Source organism: Vigna unguiculata, chromosome 4 (genome assembly GCF_004118075.2).
Source record: "Vigna unguiculata cultivar IT97K-499-35 chromosome 4, ASM411807v1, whole genome shotgun sequence".
NCBI classification, from domain to species: Eukaryota; Viridiplantae; Streptophyta; class Magnoliopsida; order Fabales; family Fabaceae; genus Vigna; species Vigna unguiculata.
In genome coordinates this window covers 6,825,368-6,844,908 of record NC_040282.1, presented here as the reverse complement: position 1 = coordinate 6,844,908, position 19,541 = coordinate 6,825,368, and the positions used below count along the sequence as shown (strand labels likewise).

The 19,541-nt window shown below is 29.1% G+C and overlaps 1 protein-coding gene across 1 annotated transcript; it reads left to right on the top strand.

Moving 5' to 3' along the window:
* The first annotated feature begins 2,343 nt into the window (after positions 1-2,343).
* LOC114181354 (cytochrome P450 85A-like) lies at positions 2,344-9,248 on the top strand. The gene is made up of 10 exons (XM_028067780.1): positions 2,344-2,704; positions 5,435-5,696; positions 6,280-6,601; positions 6,691-6,840; positions 6,954-7,199; positions 7,451-7,537; positions 7,701-7,779; positions 8,245-8,351; positions 8,524-8,648; positions 9,042-9,248. Exons 2-10 carry the CDS (start codon positions 5,509-5,511, stop codon positions 9,127-9,129), a joined length of 1,392 nt encoding a protein of 463 aa, XP_027923581.1. The 5' UTR covers positions 2,344-2,704; positions 5,435-5,508; the 3' UTR covers positions 9,130-9,248.
* The last annotated feature ends 10,293 nt before the right edge of the window (positions 9,249-19,541 follow it).

Below are 19,541 nucleotides of genomic sequence, written 5' to 3'. Positions count from 1 at the left end.
GTAAAAATTCAAAGCGCAAAAATCCAAAGAATGAATTGCATTAATTCCAGTGATGTGATTAAAACTTATCTTTTTCGTGTTAAATTGACACGTACCTTATTAATATAAAATTGGTAAGAAACATACTTTCCACTGTCCTTTATCTTATTATCTCATAAAACTCCAAAACTTCAACTCTCACAATTCACTTGTTATTTTCTCTTTGCTTCTCTGATTCTAACAATTTTGTATAACGAAAATAAAAAGCCAGCCAATTTGGTAAAACATCTTCAAAAAATAGAAAAGGGTAATATTTTGTGTTTATTTTATACTAATCCGTTATTAATTAGGTGTAAGGAAATGTATTATAATAAGCATAATAAGGGGAATTTCGTATAAATGAAGAATAAATATTTCATTATCTATTTGTGTCTTGATAAGTTCTTGTCGACAAATGTGCAGTATTGGAAAATGAAATTGAACTGAAATAGATATATTTTGACGTAGGATGTCAAATTTTTTAATTTTGGTATAATTTGAGAAAAAACATATTTTAATGACAAGTTGGTCATGTGATATATCTACCATGTTGTAATGAAATAATTTTGACTTAAAATTGAAGAAAGTTTCTGTATAGTATTGAGCTCACGCTATCTGAAAAATTCTCATACTTTTATAGAAATTTTTTTTTTTCTATAGAGTTCGAGATAATATAAATATAATATGAGCTTAACTTACATAAGAAATCGAAATTAAGAGTTTTTCAATATCAATCTCTTAAAATATAATGTAAGTCTTGATTTTTTATCATAAATCTAGATTTTTTTTTTATAGTTTCAACTTTTCATGTTTATATTTGTATAGAATTTTAGGAATTTTGTTTTAGTTTTAGTTTTATCCTATGGATTTGGTTTCGTTCCCATATTTTATGTTATTTATTTATTGAGCAACGTAAAAGTATATAACAATACTAAAAGCTTTACAAAAATGTAATTCTTCTTTTATTAAGACAAAAAATAAGTTTATTTAATACATTATTTTTAATATTTTGTTGAGGGGGTGAATGAAATGTTATATGATACAATTTTTCGTTAAAATGAATATCACGAATAAAGAATAATTATGATGTAGCGAAATTTCTTAGTGATCATAATATAGCTTCAAAAATGAGATAATGAAATATAATTATCTATAAGCGAAAATAATTAAATAGTATTAGTTTTGTTTCTTTTATTAATGGTTATATCTAAATTTTAAGTTAGTTTAGCAAAACATTATACTTAAAAAATATAAGTGTTCATAAGTTATATTAAACCCTATAAACATTTAAGCATAAATTTAAGTTAGAGTCTTAAGCATGGAGAAATGTGATTGAGAAAGTAAATTACACTAAAAAGTGGTACCTAGTTCTCTAATAAATATTAGAGGACAAAGGCTAATAAATAAAGGTATGGAACTACACTATTATCATAAATGAGTGACGGTATATATAAAATATCAAAATAATATTTTTTTTTTATCTTTTGTTTTGTTGTTGTAAAGTTTCATAATAGACAATAGTATTTTATAATGTGTACAACCATATAAATGTTTTACATCAAATATCGCCTAAAAATACAAATTAAACTTCATAATTTTGTAGACCATTACTATATATGTATAAAAGAATTCATCAAATTAAACTATAAAATGAAGTAAATTTAAACAAAAAAAGTACTCTAATAGTTTAAATTAAAACACCAACAAAAAATAAATACAAGAGAAAAATTCATAAATTTAATACTTCGATATTTTGAATTAGACTATAAAGTGAGATTTGAATAATCTCTTCCAATGAATTAGTAGTAACCGATTAATAATGAGTTTTTAGATGGAAAGTTGAAGTTTGAAGAGAAGCAAAACTTCTCTCCTCACATATTCACATGGTAACGCAAGGAGAGTGTCTTGTAGTGGGATTGTGTATTTCCATGACCAGATCTTATTCACAGACATGTGAAGAACTGGGGCTTGCTATGACCACCTTTTCCTTTAGGTCCAATGGGGTGCTATGCATGTGCCTTTTCCATTAACTATTTCCACTTTTTCCCCTTCTCCCTTCAAGATAAACTGTACAATTTTTTTTGTCAACACTTAATTTCTTTCAGGTAAAAAATAAAAAATTTAAACTTAAAAAAATAATTAGAAAGAAAAGAAAAAATATATAAAAAAGTTTGGATATGAATATATTCATGCTTTTACTCTCATTTTATTTTGCCTTTAATTTTATTTTATCTTTTATTTTTTATCATATTTATTTTATTTTATTCCTTTTTCAAAATAAAAAAAGAATGAAAAAGAGGAAGTTAGAGTCCACGGCAACTGGTCCTGCTATCCCTTTCCTCCATCATGCAAGAAAAATGTTCAAATTTTCATATTTTACCCCATCCATCTCTGCCTCTCAGCATAAAAACACATCCATAACAGTCTTAGCAGCAGAGGTAGCAGCAACGCTAATAGGTGGCTGGAAGGTAACCTGCCTCATGCTTTTGATCATTGACAAAAGTGAATGCAAGAGGAAACTGGTATGATAATAACAGCATAGCCATTTGAAAAGAAAAAGGAAAAAACTTCATAACCATCTGAAAGGAAAAAACGGACACAGTTTCTTAGCTCTCAGCCATCAGGGGCAGCAAAAAGAATCCATCGGGGACAAAGACTTGAGACCGCCAGCACAAAGCTCCGAGAGGTAAGCACCGATACTTGAGTGAGCATGATGTGTGATATGTTTCATATCTAATCCTTGAATGCCATGAAGGAACATGATAATATTGTGTTTGCTGCATTTTATCTGTTGGACCCGTGATTCAAATGTATCACACGCTCTGATTTCGCTAGTTTCCATTCCTTCCCTCATCTTCTAATCTCAAGATCATCTCCCCTGCAAAGATAGAAACAACCAGAGACTAAAACCCTCCACAATCAACACCATTCATCATCTTCGTTCCATGACAGAACCAGAGACTAAAACTCTCCACAATCAACACCATTCATCATCTTCATTCCATAACAGAACCGACACACACTTCAAAGCACGATGTTCTTCCTTCATGTTTAATTGTTGTTTCATCCCTATCTCCACCATTCTCTCCATTCATTCAGAACCTTCATTGTACTCACATTCCCGCAGGGGAAACATCCACGCAAAAAACCCACACACTCTTCGTATTCTATACACCTCCGAGGCACTCACGGGATTACTTGTCCTCGTCTCACCACAACGTTTTCCAGCCCAACACATAAAATTCATCCATCACCATCAGATTCATGCGCCCACACTCGTCTCCAATTCACCCGAATTTCGCAAAGAAAACAATACAACACTCCAAACCCACCCTTCTACCTACACCATCATTCATCATCCTCGAGCCGCTGTTCCAACAGTTATACAACATTCACGCATACACCGGAATACAAAAATCATCATCACTGTCGCGCACTCTCCCATCATCAGTTAACCTTTTTTTTTTCTCATCTTTATCATTCACCTGCGTAAAATCAAAGAACAGATACCAAACAGTACCAAACTCTCACGTTTCATCTTCCCCAATCACATACATCCAATCAGAAACGGAGAAACCAGGAGAAGAAAGAAAATCGCCGGCGGTGACTGGAGCCAACGGCGACGGCTCCGGTATGGATCGGAGGTGATGGCGGCAAAGTTGGTTGGCTGTCAGAGGTGCTTCGAAAGATGCAGTGGCTGGTTCTGTGAACACATGGTTGTGCGTTGGGGAAGAAGAACTCTTGGGGTTTGGAGAGGGAACCCTAATGTTTAAAGAGTTGGGCTCAGCCCACTTGCCCACTTCTACTCATTGCACCTCCATCTTTATTCTATGCACCCCAAGTCTTGTTTGTTACTGAGTGATGATTTATTTTGTGCACCCCAATCTTCGTTAACCTCGCACCTCCTCTTGTTTTTGTTTGTACTGTGAATATATTTCTGTGTTACTTACCACACCTCCACATTTATCACACACACCACTATTTTTACGGACTGCATGACCCATTTGTGTTTTACTTATTTTGGTCTTATTTTTTTGATTTTACTCGTTGCACTCCCATCTCTACTAAAAACTAGTCATTTGTTTCATGCACCTCATATATTTCTCATGTCTTCTCATATTTTTGTTTTTTCACTTTTACCATTTTTAATTAAATTTTGCCTTTTTAATTTTCTTTCTAAAAAGAAAAGAAAAAACAAAAATATTTGAAAATTACAAAAATTAGAAAAAATTTAACAATGAAAAATGTCAAAAAATATAAAAAACTTCAAAAATATAAAATGTCAACATTTTCAAACAAACCGTTTTTCTAAGAACTACGCGATCCTTGATTCTCTATTGCAAGCAAGGTCAGTTTCACTTCCCAAAAGTCAAATCATTTTTTAAATAGTTTTCTAGATATCTTTTAAATAACTATGTAACTCTGATTTCTCATTTTGAATGAGAATACATAGGACCAAGGTAAATCTTTGTTGGACTCAAAAAACCAAAAAATATTTTTGTTTCTTTCTAGTATTATTGTCTTATTATTTTTTGGGAAAGATCAACATATTGAAAACCACGTCAACTTTGCATGTTTAAGTAAAGGTACCAGCCTCAAGCAAGCGTTATAGGGTGCTAACACCTTCTCTACGCGTAATCGACTCCCGAACCCAAAAATTTGATTTTTCGCATACTTGTTTTATTTCCACAAATTTTCCAGAAACAACTATGGTGGCGACTCCAAGTCTCTTTTTTAAATTCGTTTCTTTTTTGGTTCGTCGTCCCGTTGCAATTTCAGTTGTGACACTTTTCTATTCCATTATTTTTAACTTTATCACATTGTTTATTGTTCATTGATTAACTTTTGCAAATACTCTTTTTAATACATTTATGTACTATAGTTTAACCATATGCTTAAGAAACTTGAGATGAGATTATTTATCAATCATTTGTTACACATTTGAATTTAAATTCCTTAAAGTTTCCTTTTCCTCAATTAACTATAATCAATTATAAACCTCACAAAACAAACATTTATGGCTTAAAATCTCGAAGGCCTAAAATCCTTTGTAAAAGCCATCCCCACTCTTTTTTTATGTAAGTTTCTAATTCAAATTTGATGTTAAGGCATTTATCCTTTGTAAAAATAGATATTGTCAATAAAATTTGTTTTTTTTTTCATGATTATTTTGAAAGTTAACCATGTTATTAGTGCATATGATATAATTTATAACAAAATTACGTGATAGTTTAGTCCAAAAAGTGCATATGCTACTTAATTTTTCATATTAATGTGTTATGGTTATTATTGGAATAGGAGATCCTACAAACATGTAGGTGTGAGTTTTTTTTTTTGTCTTTATGGTTAATTCTTATTCTGATATGAAATGAAAGCACAAGGTGAAGGGCTAATAAATATGTGTATTTATGTGCAGTCTTGTGGTGACGTCAACTGAAGAGGTTGTACCTTCTTTTTTAAGTCTCTTTTGGGTTCAGAGTGGGAGCAGCAATGGGGGTTTTGATGGCAATTGTGGGTGTAGTGGTGGTGCTCTGTTTTTGCTCTGCACTCTTGAGGTGGAATGAAGTAAGGTACAGGAAAAAAGGTTTGCCTCCTGGCACAATGGGTTGGCCAGTTTTTGGAGAGACAACAGAGTTTCTCAAGCAGGGTCCAAACTTCATGAAAAACCAAAGAGCAAGGTAACTAACAACTATAGTAACTAACTGCATCGTCGTCATCATCACATGCTTTTTTTTCCTCATATTGTTGTATGAGTATGTGTGCATCATGTTCACTTGCATAAGTGGGAAATAAGGTTGCTTTTGCAACACATTTTACAGCCTTTGCTACTTCTATTGTTAGTTTCATATTGTTTCAAAGTTCCATGTTTAAAAGTTAAACTTTTGATGTGTTTAACTTGTTGGGTAGGTACTCGACCTAGCACATTGATTCAAGGGTTTTTGAGCATAAAACCAATGAAAACTTGTGTTTGGGGTGGACAAAAAGAGGGAATTGGATATGGAAGATAAAAGGGAATGAACTAAGCTAGCTAATAGAGTTTGGTTTAATGGTACTTTTGGTGTCCCTAAAGAATAATTTATGGCTTGCACACGTCATCATGATGGTGGCTAATTGACATCTTTTCTTGTTTTTTCTTTTTTTACTTAATGGTGGTTTCTTAAATTATTTAATGCTGGTTAGAGGTAAGATTGTTCATGCATGTACTTTGAACTCATTAGTAATGATTGTTAACTTTTATTTAACCTTTTGTGAAAATTGCAGGTATGGCAGTTTTTTCAAATCTCACATACTTGGTTGTCCTACCATTGTGTCCATGGATGCAGAGCTTAATAGATACATCCTAATGAATGAGGCAAAAGGTCTTGTTCCTGGATATCCTCAATCCATGTTAGATATCTTAGGCAAATGTAACATTGCAGCTGTTCATGGCTCCACCCACAAGTACATGAGAGGAGCACTACTTTCCATCATTAGCCCAACCTCGATCAGAGATCAGCTTTTACCAAAAATTGATGAGTTCATCAGAGCCCACCTTAGCAACTGGGATAACAAAGTCATCAACATTCAGGAGAAAACCAAGGAGGTTTGTGTTGCTAATTCATCAACTAAAAACAAAAACTAAACTAAACTCCTTCAACTTTCTTTCAAATTCTCAAACATTTGATGATGCAGATGGCCTTCCTCTCATCTCTGAAGCAGATTGCTGGCACAGAAACTATCTCATTATCTGACTCATTCATGACAGAGTTCTTCAAGCTTGTTCTTGGAACCATTTCTCTCCCTATTAACATTCCTGGGACAAATTACCATCGTGGATTCCAGGTCTCGGTCTCATCATTCATCTTTTTTTCACATCTTAGTTTGCATGATTTATTTCACATCTTAGTTTTCTCTTCATCACAACAAGACTTTGTTTGATTCAATTCTTCTTGCAGGCAAGGAAGACTATGGTCAACGTTCTAAATAAGTTACTAGAGGAAAGAAGAGCATCCAATGAAACCTACCATGACATGCTTGGTTGCTTGATGGCAAGAGAGGAAAACAGATACAAACTAAGTAATGAAGAAATCATTGATCTGGTGATAACGTTGATATATTCTGGCTATGAAACTGTTTCAACAACATCAATGATGGCAGTGAAGTACCTCCATGACCATCCCAAAGCTCTTGAAGAACTGAGAGTAAGTGCAAAACACTATTAGTCTTTAGGTTTCATAAAGGAAAAAATTGTTTCACACTATTTGTCAATCATTTAACAACTCACATAAGGGTAAAATATCATAGTAAAATTGTAAACTTTTGTATTTGTAGAGAAAAAAGGAAAGTGAAAAGCCATGTTAAATGTGTGTAAAAAATTTGAGTGTCAACATAAAACACTTTAATTTCTTATGTTTATGTGTTGACTATGTTGGGTGTGGAATATTTGTTGCAGAAAGAGCATTTGGCCATAAGAGAAAGGAAAAAGCATGATGAGCCAATTGATTGGAATGACCTCAAGTCAATGAGTTTTACTCGTGCGGTAAGAACTGTGTGCCATTTCTGTCACACTATGTGGTTGTTTTTCTAAGTAACCACAGTTAGTGTCTGATAGTGTTTTGAACCACACGTCAGAGAAAAAACAAAGTGGTAGCTTTTCAAATGATTGCCAAGAAAATTTTATCAAGCTTTTGTACATTTTGCAGGTGATTTTTGAGACCTCTAGACTGGCCACAATAGTTAATGGAGTCCTAAGGAAAACCACTCAAGACATGGAACTAAACGGTGAGTTTCTTTAGGTGTTATAGCCTTTTGCTGTGTTTTGTGTTCAAGAAACTGTTTTTTGACTTTAAGAGCTTCTTTTTTCGGTCACTTTTACAACATCAATGATTCAGAATAAATATAAAATACGTAAAGTTGTAACTTCCAAAGAGAAATTTATCCAAGATAAGTAATAATACACACACACACTTGGCAAATTGGCCATCAATTCAACAACCACATAGACAATTCCACTACAAAACAAGTTTTCCAAATAAGGATGTACTTTTCCTCCCAACTTTCTTTTACCTTTTAGCACTAAATTAAATGTGTTAGAAAAAGTAAAGGATAAGAGAAGTAAGAATGAATGAAAGGGTAGGGTGTCCTTAATGAGTTTTGCACCAACACAAGTATTTCATTATTCACCATAAATGACAGTAACACCTTGTTGTAGTTAACAATGTCACTAATCCACATTGTTGTTTTCAGGCTATTTGATTCCCAAAGGATGGAGAATATATGTGTACACAAGAGAGATCAACTATGACCCTTTTCTATATCCTGATCCTCTCACTTTCAACCCATGGAGATGGCTGGTTAGTCTAACAAAACAACCTTTTTCCTTTACTTTTTCTTATGTCACAAGTTTTTCTTGGTTTACTATATTAGATATTGTTATTGTCCTATAAGTTTTTCGCATAAAAATCAAAATTAGTATATATGCTCATCACCCTCTTGATGATAATAACCTTCAATTGCCAAATGCAGGATAAGAGTCTAGAATCAAAAAACTACTTCTTGATATTTGGAGGAGGCACCAGACTTTGTCCAGGAAAAGAGTTGGGAATAACAGAAATTTCCACTTTTTTACACTACTTTGTAACCAAATACAGGTGATTGATTTACCTATTCAGTTATTTACTTTCAGTGTAAAAAAATTTACATTCTGAATCAACCAAAAGTCATTATGGTCCACTGAGATCAATTTACATTATTCATCAATCATGATAGTTACTAAATAATAGTATCAAAATCTTGCAATGCATATTGTGACTGTATAATATAACAATATAAAGTTCCTTAATAGTACTTTATTCAATAAAACATTTTGTGGGCACAAGGAATTAGTAAAAATTTGAAAAGAAGTATTGATTTACCTAGCCTCACATACATCTAGGCAAAATATTATTATTTATCATAGAGCATTGATTTGTCTGGTTTGAAATTTTAAACTAGTCTTAAGGTATTTTTCTAACCTGATGTTGAATATTTAATGTTGATTGCAGGTGGGAAGAAGTGGGAGGGGATAAACTAATGAAATTTCCTAGAGTTCAAGCACCTAATGGACTGCACATAAGGGTGACATCTTACTAAATAGGCAGTGACTGTATTGTACAGTAATGAGATGAGATGTAGTTGCAGATGTAAGGTATGTGGATGGAAATGATCTAACAAATAATACAAAATGCAAGAAAATTAAATTTTCTTCTTCATATATCTCATTCTTTGTTTTCCAATTTTTTTTATTAGAAAAGTTTTTATCTTTTTGGGTGATTCCACTTATCCTCTATTTTCCATTATCAAAAAATAGACGGGTCTTATTGTCTTCGTTTAACATGGCCTAATTCATTATTGGGTCATGAGTCAAGTGGACCTCTCATTGGACTACGAATTTTATTAGCCCATTTTTTACATTGGCTAAATTCAAACCTACACTTCATCCTCATTCAATAGATAAATTTGTTAAAAGGAATTAATTATATTTTGTTAAAATTTGAATTAACTATAGTTTTGGCTTTTTGAGTTTTTTAAATATTTTAGTTATTCACATTAAAAATACGTTTTTAGTTCTTAATGAGGAACTATAATATTGTTTTCGTAACTTATTTAGTTTTAAATAGTATATTTGAGAGACTAAAATTTTATTCTACAAGAATTAAAAATGCAATTATGACTTTGTTAAAATAATAAATTATTTAAAAAAAATTAAGACTACCGACAAGTCCAACCCATTATGAACCATGGTTGCAATTCAATGTAATCTAAGTTGTGTCCTTTTACTTACAAAAGAATAATGTAATGTAAAACTAGTGAATAATTGATTTCTACCCGCTCATTTTAATTATATTTAACCATTCAAAACTTATCTTACTAAAATGTTAAGGGTCTTTCTTCTTGCACCTCCAAAATTTCCTCTACACCTCTAAATTTTTTTAAAATTTTTAAAAAATCCTTTAACCATTTAAGAAACTCACAGACACCACATCTTCAAAATTATTTTTGGATGTCGACTTTTGAAAGTCAAAATATATCATCGGAAGTCGACATTCGGAAGTCAAAATGTATCACCGGAAGTCAAAATGTTCACCGGAAGTCGACTTCCGGATATCAAAATGTATTATCGGAAGTCGACTTCCGGAAGTCAAAAATTATCACTGGCAGTCATCTTCTAAAAGTCAAAAATTATCACCGGAAGTCAACTTCCGAAAGTCAAAAAATTAATTCTATTTTAAATATTTATAATTCTTTTTAAAATTTATGTTTTCTAACTTTTAATTGTTTTTTAGTTTATTATTTATTATTTTATTTATTTGTTATGTTTTCATATTTCTTAATACATATTTTAAAAATAAAAAATATTAATATCTATATATATAATTTTATTTTTATTTAATATACTGAAAAATAAATACAAATATAAAAATAAGTAAAATTAAAATAATATTAACTTTAAATAAAAAAAATTAAAAAAAATATTCTGCTTCATTAAATTTTATTTAATATTTAAATTGATTTTAAAATAATAAAAATTTAAATTAAAAAAAAGAAAATATATATCTAAATATATTTTCGTTTTTTTAAAATTTAAAATTTCATTATTTACACATATATATATATATATATATATATATATATATATTTTAAATATTTTAAAATCGTAAAAGTTTAACTAAAAACAGAAAAAAAAATCTAAAGTAATTTTTCTTTTAAATTTATATATTTTATAATTTTTAATATTTTTAATATGTGCTTTAAAAAATAAAATAAAATAAATGTTAGAAAAGATAAATTTTAAAAAGAATTAAAAATATTAAAAATAGAATTAATTTTTGGATTTCCGGAAGTCGACTTCCGGTTATGTTTTTTGACTTCCGGAAGTCAACTTCCGGTAATAATTTTTGATTTCTGAAAGTCGACTTCCGGTATACATTTTAACTTCCGGAAGTCGACTTCCAGTGATATATTTTGACTTCTGGAAGTTGACTTTCGTTGATTATTTTGACTTCCGGAAATTGACTTCCGGTGATATATTTTGACTTTCGGAAATAATTTTGGAGATGTGATGTTCGTGGGTTTCCTTAAATGGTCAAAAAAAATTTTGGGAATTTAAAAAAATGTTGGAGGTGCAGAAAAAATGTTTGGAGGTGTAGGAAGAAAGACATAAATGTTAAATACGTGTGCCTCGATCTAGATATAATAGGCCCCATATAATATAAGCCCCGCAGGCCAACGATTTTGGGCTGTTCTTTCGAGGCCCGTGTTAGTATAGTTCATGAAATTTGCAATTAGATAAATTTCAATTTGAATTAATATTTATACTCCACTTTTTACTTATGCACTCACTTTTTTCTTCTTCTAAATTATCGTTAATTGTATTAATCTTTGAAGTCTAACCTCTTGTTTACAAAAGATAATCAAACTTTTCTTTACTAAAAAAAGCTAAACACGTTATTATGCACATATATAGGGATGTAAAAAAAAAAAATCCGTACCCACAGGTATTCGCAGATAAAACCCGTAACGGGTATGAAATGAATATTGTAAATGAATATCTGCGGGTAACGGGTACGATTTTATACCCGCATGTTAACGGGACAGCTACGGATATCATAGTATCTATACCCGCTATATTCTAATTTAAATTTTAAAAAAATGATTAAAACATTAATACATTAATTTTGAATGGGTTATTTTTATCAATTAGTTTTAAAAAAATCATTTCTTTGTATTTAAATGAGTTTTGAAATTTATAAATGTTATGCATTGTACTTTTATTTGAATTTATGGTTAAAATATGTTATTAAATATTAAAATTTTCTATTTGTAAATATTTGTAAGTACCCATGAATATCTGTGGATATTAACAAATATTTGAGTACCCACATAACAGATACCCGTACGGATATAAGTACGGGTACATGACGAATATTTATCCAGTGGATAGGGTATGAAGAATCTACTACTATCTGTACCATACCTGCCTCCTTCACTTCCCTAGTAGAACTTATCCACAAATTCTAGGAGAGAAAAAAAAAGTCAGAATGATTTTTTTTATAAGCTAAAATTAGTCTTAAATTAAACCGTAAATTTTAAAATAACTATATGCAAAAAAATTTATAAATTAGTTTATACATAAGTTCATTTAGCTTTTGGAATTATGGTTAAATCTCATGATCTATAGTAGTGTTTGTGCTTTAGTTTTCCTTTTAACGTCTTAAATTTAAATATTATAAAAAAAAACATAGTTGAAAAGATAAATTTAACTAACAATAATTTATCAAGTTGTCCCAAAAAAAAGTTATTTTTCACCAAAATCCAACCATAATTTTCCTAAGAAAAAAAAAATAATTTTGAGAGTGACAAGGAAGTTTCCAACAGAAAAACAATTATAAGAAACACCGATATTTGATTATAATATGGGATCGAGCCATGAAAAACCCAAGCTTAAATATATTTGTAACACCAATTTCAATGATTAATTGCTTTAGTTTTTTTTTTTTCTTAAAATAACTATCAAAACATAACATGGTCAACTTGATGAACTTCTGTAACATTAATTGATCTTCTAATTTAAACTGTTTTTTGACATAAAAAAATGGCACTTAGGCATAGCCATGGCTACTACACCAGTTAGCCCACAATATTTTATCACTTCAATTTCTTCTCTTTGAAGCTTCATTCACAATCTTCAACACATATAAAAAGTCATTCAAATTCCAAGGTTTGGTCATGTGTGTTTTATTAAACATTCTTTTGCTGAATTCCTAATGTGTAATTAATGTCACCAAATCTTGAAGTTACTTTCAGTAGGTATAAATTTAATTACTTTGAAAAGAAGGTATAAATTCAATTGGTGTAAAAAAAAATGTACAATTTTAATTTGTATGCATTTTCAACCAATCTTTGCGGTATAAATTTGATTGTTAAACATTTTCAGCAATCTCTCTATATATAAATTACAATAAATTTTATATATAAATTAGAATCAATATTTTAAATTATAATTTTTTCCTCTTGTACACAAATTTCCCCTCAATTTTATTATAACCAGAAAATAAATTCAGGCAATGCTGCTTTATTAATGGTAAGCAATAGTACTATTTTGAGAAATTGAAATTAAATATTAGAGTAATATTTAAAATAGTTGTTTTTTTTTTTGTTTGACTTAAGTATCTTCAAATGAAGTTAAAGTCTTTAAGAGTGCCAACTATTAGACTTTACTTAATTTTCACATTCCCTTCTCATATTGCATTTCTCAGAAATCAAATTTTCAATGAAAGAACCACTTAATGATGCCACGATCCTTCATTGGCTCACTGTGCTTGTGAGAAAATTATAAAATAAAAGATCTTGATATTGTAAAGTTTGGTTTCGTGAGTTATTCATAAATAAATAAATTAAATAAAAATGATGCGCATTTTATGAAAATTAATGTGTTCTTTGGTAGCATATGATAATAGACGAAAAGAAAAAAGCTAAAAACACAATACAAATTTTATGATCTCGATCTCCCATGTTTTGTTTGGTAGAGAAATTATAGAGGAAAGAAAAAAAGGTTTCAAAAAAGTTAAGATATAAGTTTGTAAAAGTATTTAAATTAAAGTTTGTAATGGATTATTAGTTATAATTAAATTTGTCAATCTCATTTAATTTGTGCAATTTGAGAAAAGAAAAGTTTACATCTTGATAATAATATTCATGTCGATAATAATAGGATTGATAGTGTTGGTCACATTATCTTGGGTCAAAATGCATCGTTCCTCCTAAACCAAGTGTTTTTTTAGAGTCTCTTTTTATCAATGTTTTTACACAACAAGGATTGATAACTTTCCTACTTTTATTTAGCTCATTTATTCGTCTCATCTTGGATATGCGATGCAACCCTAAACCCTTCTAGTGTTTTCTCTTTTTCTTTATATTAGACTTTTCAAATGGGTTAAGATAAATGAACAAATGAAAATGACGGGGGATTTCTTTCTGCACCTCCCATATTCTTCCGCACTTCCAAAAAAATTTTAAATTCTAGAAATACTTTGGTATAATTACTCGTATAGTACCTAGTTTGGGGTTAATGTGTCAAATAGGCATCCGGTTTTAAAAAAGTGTTAATTGCATCACAATTTTTGAAAATTGCTTCAATTAGGTCCCTTTCGGACAGAGTTGACTAACGTCGTTAGTCAACGTGCCACGTGTCAATCTGTGGTTTTTTTGATTTTTTAAAAAAAATATTATTTTTTTTAATTTTTTAATTTCTTTTAAAAAAAATTAAAAATGTCACGTGTCAAGTCCCTGTGTGTGTGACACGTGGCATTGTCAGTGCCACGTGGCATTTGTAATGCCACGTGTCAGTGTTACTATCAGATGTCATTGTGTTGATTTCGATTTAGTCTCATATATGTCTTTTTGTTTCAATTTAGTACCTAAGTATGTGTATCTGATTCAATTTTGTCCCAATTTTTTTTTAATAATTAAAATATTTTTGTAATCCATTTTTTATAAGATTAAAAATAATTAAGTATAAATATTTTTACAAAATTAAGTACTAATATTTATAATGTTTCTCTCAATTTCAGACCAAATTTATTATTTGTATAAATGTTATACTAATATTTTTTATTAAAAACGACTTCTTAACATATTACTTTATTAATTACTTTTTTATTAAGTACTCATGTTTTATTAATTTCTTTTTTTAAATAGAACAATATTGTCTCTTACTAATTTCAAATCAAAATTTCTATTGGTATGAATGTTAGACTAATTTTTTTTTATTAAAAATAACTTAATAAAATGACTTTTACCACTAAATTTTAATATAAATATCAAATACTTAATTTTTGTAAAACTTTTATACTTAATTACTTTTAATTTTATAAAAAATATTTTAATTATTAAAAAATATTAGGTCAAAATTGAATCAAATACACATAAGTTGGTACTAAATTGAAACGAAAAAACATAAATGGGGACTAAATCGAAATCAACACAATGACATCTGATAGTGACACTGACATGTGGCATTACAATGCCACGTGGCACTAACAATGTCACGTGGCACACATAGGGACTTGACACGTGGCATTTTTATTTATTTATTTAAAAAAATTTTAAAAAATTAAAAAAATTAAAAAAAAAACTTTAAAAAAAACAAAAAAAAACCACATATTGACACGTGGCACGTTGACTAACGCTGTTAGTCAACTCTGTCTGAAAGGGACCTAATTGGAGCAATTTTCAAAAGTTGAGATGCAATTGACACTTTTTTAAAATCGAGTACCTATTTGACACACCAGCTCCAAATTGAGTACTATACGAGTAATTAAACCAAATACTTTTTGACTATTTGACCAAAATAACGTTGATTTCAACTAAAAATTACTTCTAGATGTCTATTTCTAGTGAAGTATGCATCTGGTAAAGGTTGTGGACTTTCGGATATTGATAAATATATATATATATATATATATATATATATATATATATATATAAATGTATTGGTTTTTATTTTTTTTAATTTAAGTTTTAAATAGTTTTAAATAGTTTTTAATTTTTTAATTTTTCAAATTTTTTATTTTTAAATTTTACTTATTTATTTAATATATTATAGAGAAGCGAAATTATATATATATATATATATATATATATATATTAATATTTTATTTTATTTTAAAAATATATATTAAAATATAAATAAAAGAAAAAAGAATTAAAATTAAAAAAATTAAACTTTAAAACAAAGATAAAAAATAATATATATATATATATATATATATATATATATATATTAATTGTATATATGCTTTAAAAATAAATAAAGTTAGGAAATAAATTAATTTAAAAAATAATTAAACTTCTTTAAATTTAAAAAAAAAATATTTATTCTCATTTTTACTTTTTATATTTTTATTTAAAGTTTAATATTTTTAATGTAAAATAAGATATTATATATATATATATATATATATATATATATATATATATATATATATATATATGGTTAAGTATGTTTTTACTCTTTGAATTTTGATTCAAAATTGGAATTTGTTCATGTCCAAAATTTCGATACATTTTGGTACCGAATTTTAAAAATGAATGAATGTACTCTTTTTCAACCCAATTATGTTAACTTATTTTTAGGTTTTGAATGCATTTCCCAACAGATATTGAACCATGAATGTGTCCAACAGTGTAAACAACTCCATTACTGATATAAAAAACGTTCTATACGTAAAAAAAAGTTAACATAATTGGGTTAAAAGGACTATATTTCTTCATTTTTAAAGTTTAGGGACCATAATGTATCAAAGTTTCAGACAAGAACGAATTTCAATATTTGATCAAAGTTCAGGAACATACTTGACCCATATATATATATATATATATATATATATATATATATATATATATATATATATATATAGATATAGATATATATATATTTGAAAGTCAACATCTGGTAATATATAAATATATATGTTTTTTGACGTTCGGAAGTTCACAACCTTCACCGGATGTCAACATTTGGAAACATCCTTCACCGGAAGTCGACATCCAGAAGCAATTTTGGGAGTGAGATATGTTACTCGATTAAATGGTGAAAGGGCCTTTTTAGAATTTGAAAAGTGTTTGGAGGTGCAGAAGAAATTTTGGAGGTGCAGAAAGAAATCCCCAAATGGTGGTAAACACGGGCCGATTCAAGTTGTTTTGGCTCAATTAATCAAAAATGGACACAAGGAGTATAAAGTTCTAACACATTGGGACATAAACATGAAAAACATGAGATTAATATTGGTCATTGTGTTAGAATTAATTGACAAATTAATTCTGTATGTGACTCATTTGAAATATTATGATGAGTCCAAATGTAATTTAATAAAATATAAGAACCTATTGGTTATTATGGAAAGTTATAATAAGATAAAATAAAGTTCAGCTTAACTTTATGGACGTTGGTTTATAAAAGAGATTAGAATTTTGTCTTTGGCCATAAGCTTCTTTCACAATAAGCCATCAAGAAAGAAAATGTGACAGGAGAAAGAAAGGCAAAGAGATAAATTTGAAAAAGAAGGTTGAAGAACAGAGATTGAAGAACACATTTTCATTTAATTTCTCATGAATCAAGATTAGTATTCTATTATGATTTATGTATGTGAATGTATGAGAATCAAAATCTTAAAATCTTAGAATAGTTTTCTATAATGAGTTGATCATATGAAAAAACTACAAATTAATTTACATGTAATATTAGAACATGTAATATTAATTTACACCTGGTTAATTGATTAAGAATTTTACGTGAATTGAATTATAATTGTCATTGAGTGAAATTACTTGTCATTGTTATGTGAGTCAATTCCAATCATAATTAAAGTGAATTGTAAATTGAATGGTTTGATTGGAAAATGTAACCTACAAAATCGTGAATGATTTAAATTCAAGTCAGTGGTTTACATATCAGTAAAAATTAATGTTGATTTATTTTATTATATGAATAATGTATTTATAATTTGAAATGATTTGTAAGTTTTGTTATTGTTAAATTAAAATTAATAAGAATGTTAGTATGATTTATAACAATTAAAGATATTTAATTATTTGAAATCAACATGATAAATTTTGTTAGTCACCAAAGTGACCAAAATTTTAAAGTTATTTGGTTTCAAATTATTAATAATTTTATTTCAATTACCCATAGTATGGATATTAAATTATGAATAATTGATTTATGAGTTAATTGAAGTTTATTATTATAAGACATTTCAAGATCACCCAAAGGTTAATTAATTTTTATTATAATAAGTGAGCATGATTGTAGATAATTTTGTATGATTCACTAGTTTTATTTATATACCCAAAGGTAAATGATTCTAGTTTATGCATATTCTAATTATCATTAATGTTATATAAGATGATTAACATCATCATGTTTTTGTATTAGAACATTAGTATACATTGAATGATTATTTATGTGTGAATTTGTATTTATGTTTAGTTTTATGACTCAAAACATTAATGTTAGGCATGCGATAATTGTAATCTCTGTTATGATATTTTTACATTCACTCGCTACGCTTGTTCCAATAATATTTAATGAGTTGAATTTCCTTTACTGGAGTGAGCAAGTCCAATTTCACCTAGGTGTATTGGATCTCGATTTTGTCTTTTCAAGTTGAAAAGTGTTGTAAAAAACTGACAAATCACAAACAAAAAAAGGGTACTTCCTGAGACGTGTAAATTCACTACCCTTAAGGACTTATCCGTAGTGTGTTGCGCAAGCCCCCCAAGATACAACAGAAACTTCTCAGATCTTTTGAAGATCTCAGAACTAGCAAGAAAGTACTCTTGAAAGAGTATTTAACCCAGATAGTAGAAGAAAGAAATATGAGAGATAAAAGAGCTTGAAGAATGAAGGAGAAGATTGATAGATGGTGTGTTTTGGAGAGCACCAAAACCACCTATTTATAGGTGTGAGTGATGAATGGTGAAGGGCTGAAATCCATAGCACTTATGGAGAAAAATCAATGCATGGCAATAGTAAAAACAATTTCCTTACAACATACAAAAATTGAAACTGTAGCAGTGATAATTATGGCCTGTAACATTTATAATCTTTTTCAATAAAAATGATTATTTTATAACAATCCCCCACATATTGAAAAAGATAAGAAAAGAAAGATTGAAAAAAGAAAATTATGGGTCTCATAAGACATAAATGTATCAGAGTTGGTATAGCAAAGCTATATGAACCAGTCCTAGACAGATAAACTTAACACACAATGTAGTTGGTATAGCAAGCTATATGAACCAAAGACGTTTGATGTGTGTTAGTGGTTTATCAATCACAATACACCCCACAATCATTGTTGTTAATGCTGTGTTACGCTTACTAGGCCATGCTCGTGCCCGATATTCATGAGTGCTCTGAGGATCATGCCAAGATCTCATACAAGCGACCCCACTTGACACTCATATAGGTGATTTCATCAAGTGTATGTTGCAAATCATACACCACCCGTAAGGGATATGAAAATCACTAAAACTTTGTTTAAACTAAAATTCTTACACCACATATAATTTTAATTTACAAAGTTTAACTTCTCAATAATGCAGCCTTTAGCACTTTCATGCACACCATAGGAATGGACATAATTGATTTAAAATCAATTTAGTGCTATCAGAACTAACAAGTGACTTGTTTTTAAGGTTCATGGGATATCCAATCACAAAGGTTGGGTTACCATCACTTGTTTGTTTGCAAGTGGCTTAAGTCTCATTCCCCTCGATGTTTCTAAAATCATATTCCTTCCTAAGGGTTTTGTCAGGGGATCTGCTAGATTTCGTTCTGACTTCACATAATCAATAAAAATAGTTCCACTTTTTAGCAACTGTTTAACCAGATTATGTCTCAATTGTATATGTCTATTATTTCCATTGTAGTTTTTGTTTTTAGCTTTTGCTATTGCCGATTGGCAATCACAATGTATTGGTACAGATGGGGTTGGTTT

Bases quoted from the DNA above. Each gene is read 5' to 3' on its own strand.
- LOC114181354 (XM_028067780.1), top strand. From the start codon at position 5,509: ATGGGGGTTTTGATGGCAATTGTGGGTGTAGTGGTGGTGCTCTGTTTT. The intron at 5,697-6,279 runs GTAACTAACAAC...TGAAAATTGCAG, and splicing joins ATGAAAAACCAAAGAGCAAG to GTATGGCAGTTTTTTCAAAT. The intron at 6,841-6,953 runs GTCTCGGTCTCA...TTCTTCTTGCAG, and splicing joins ATTACCATCGTGGATTCCAG to GCAAGGAAGACTATGGTCAA.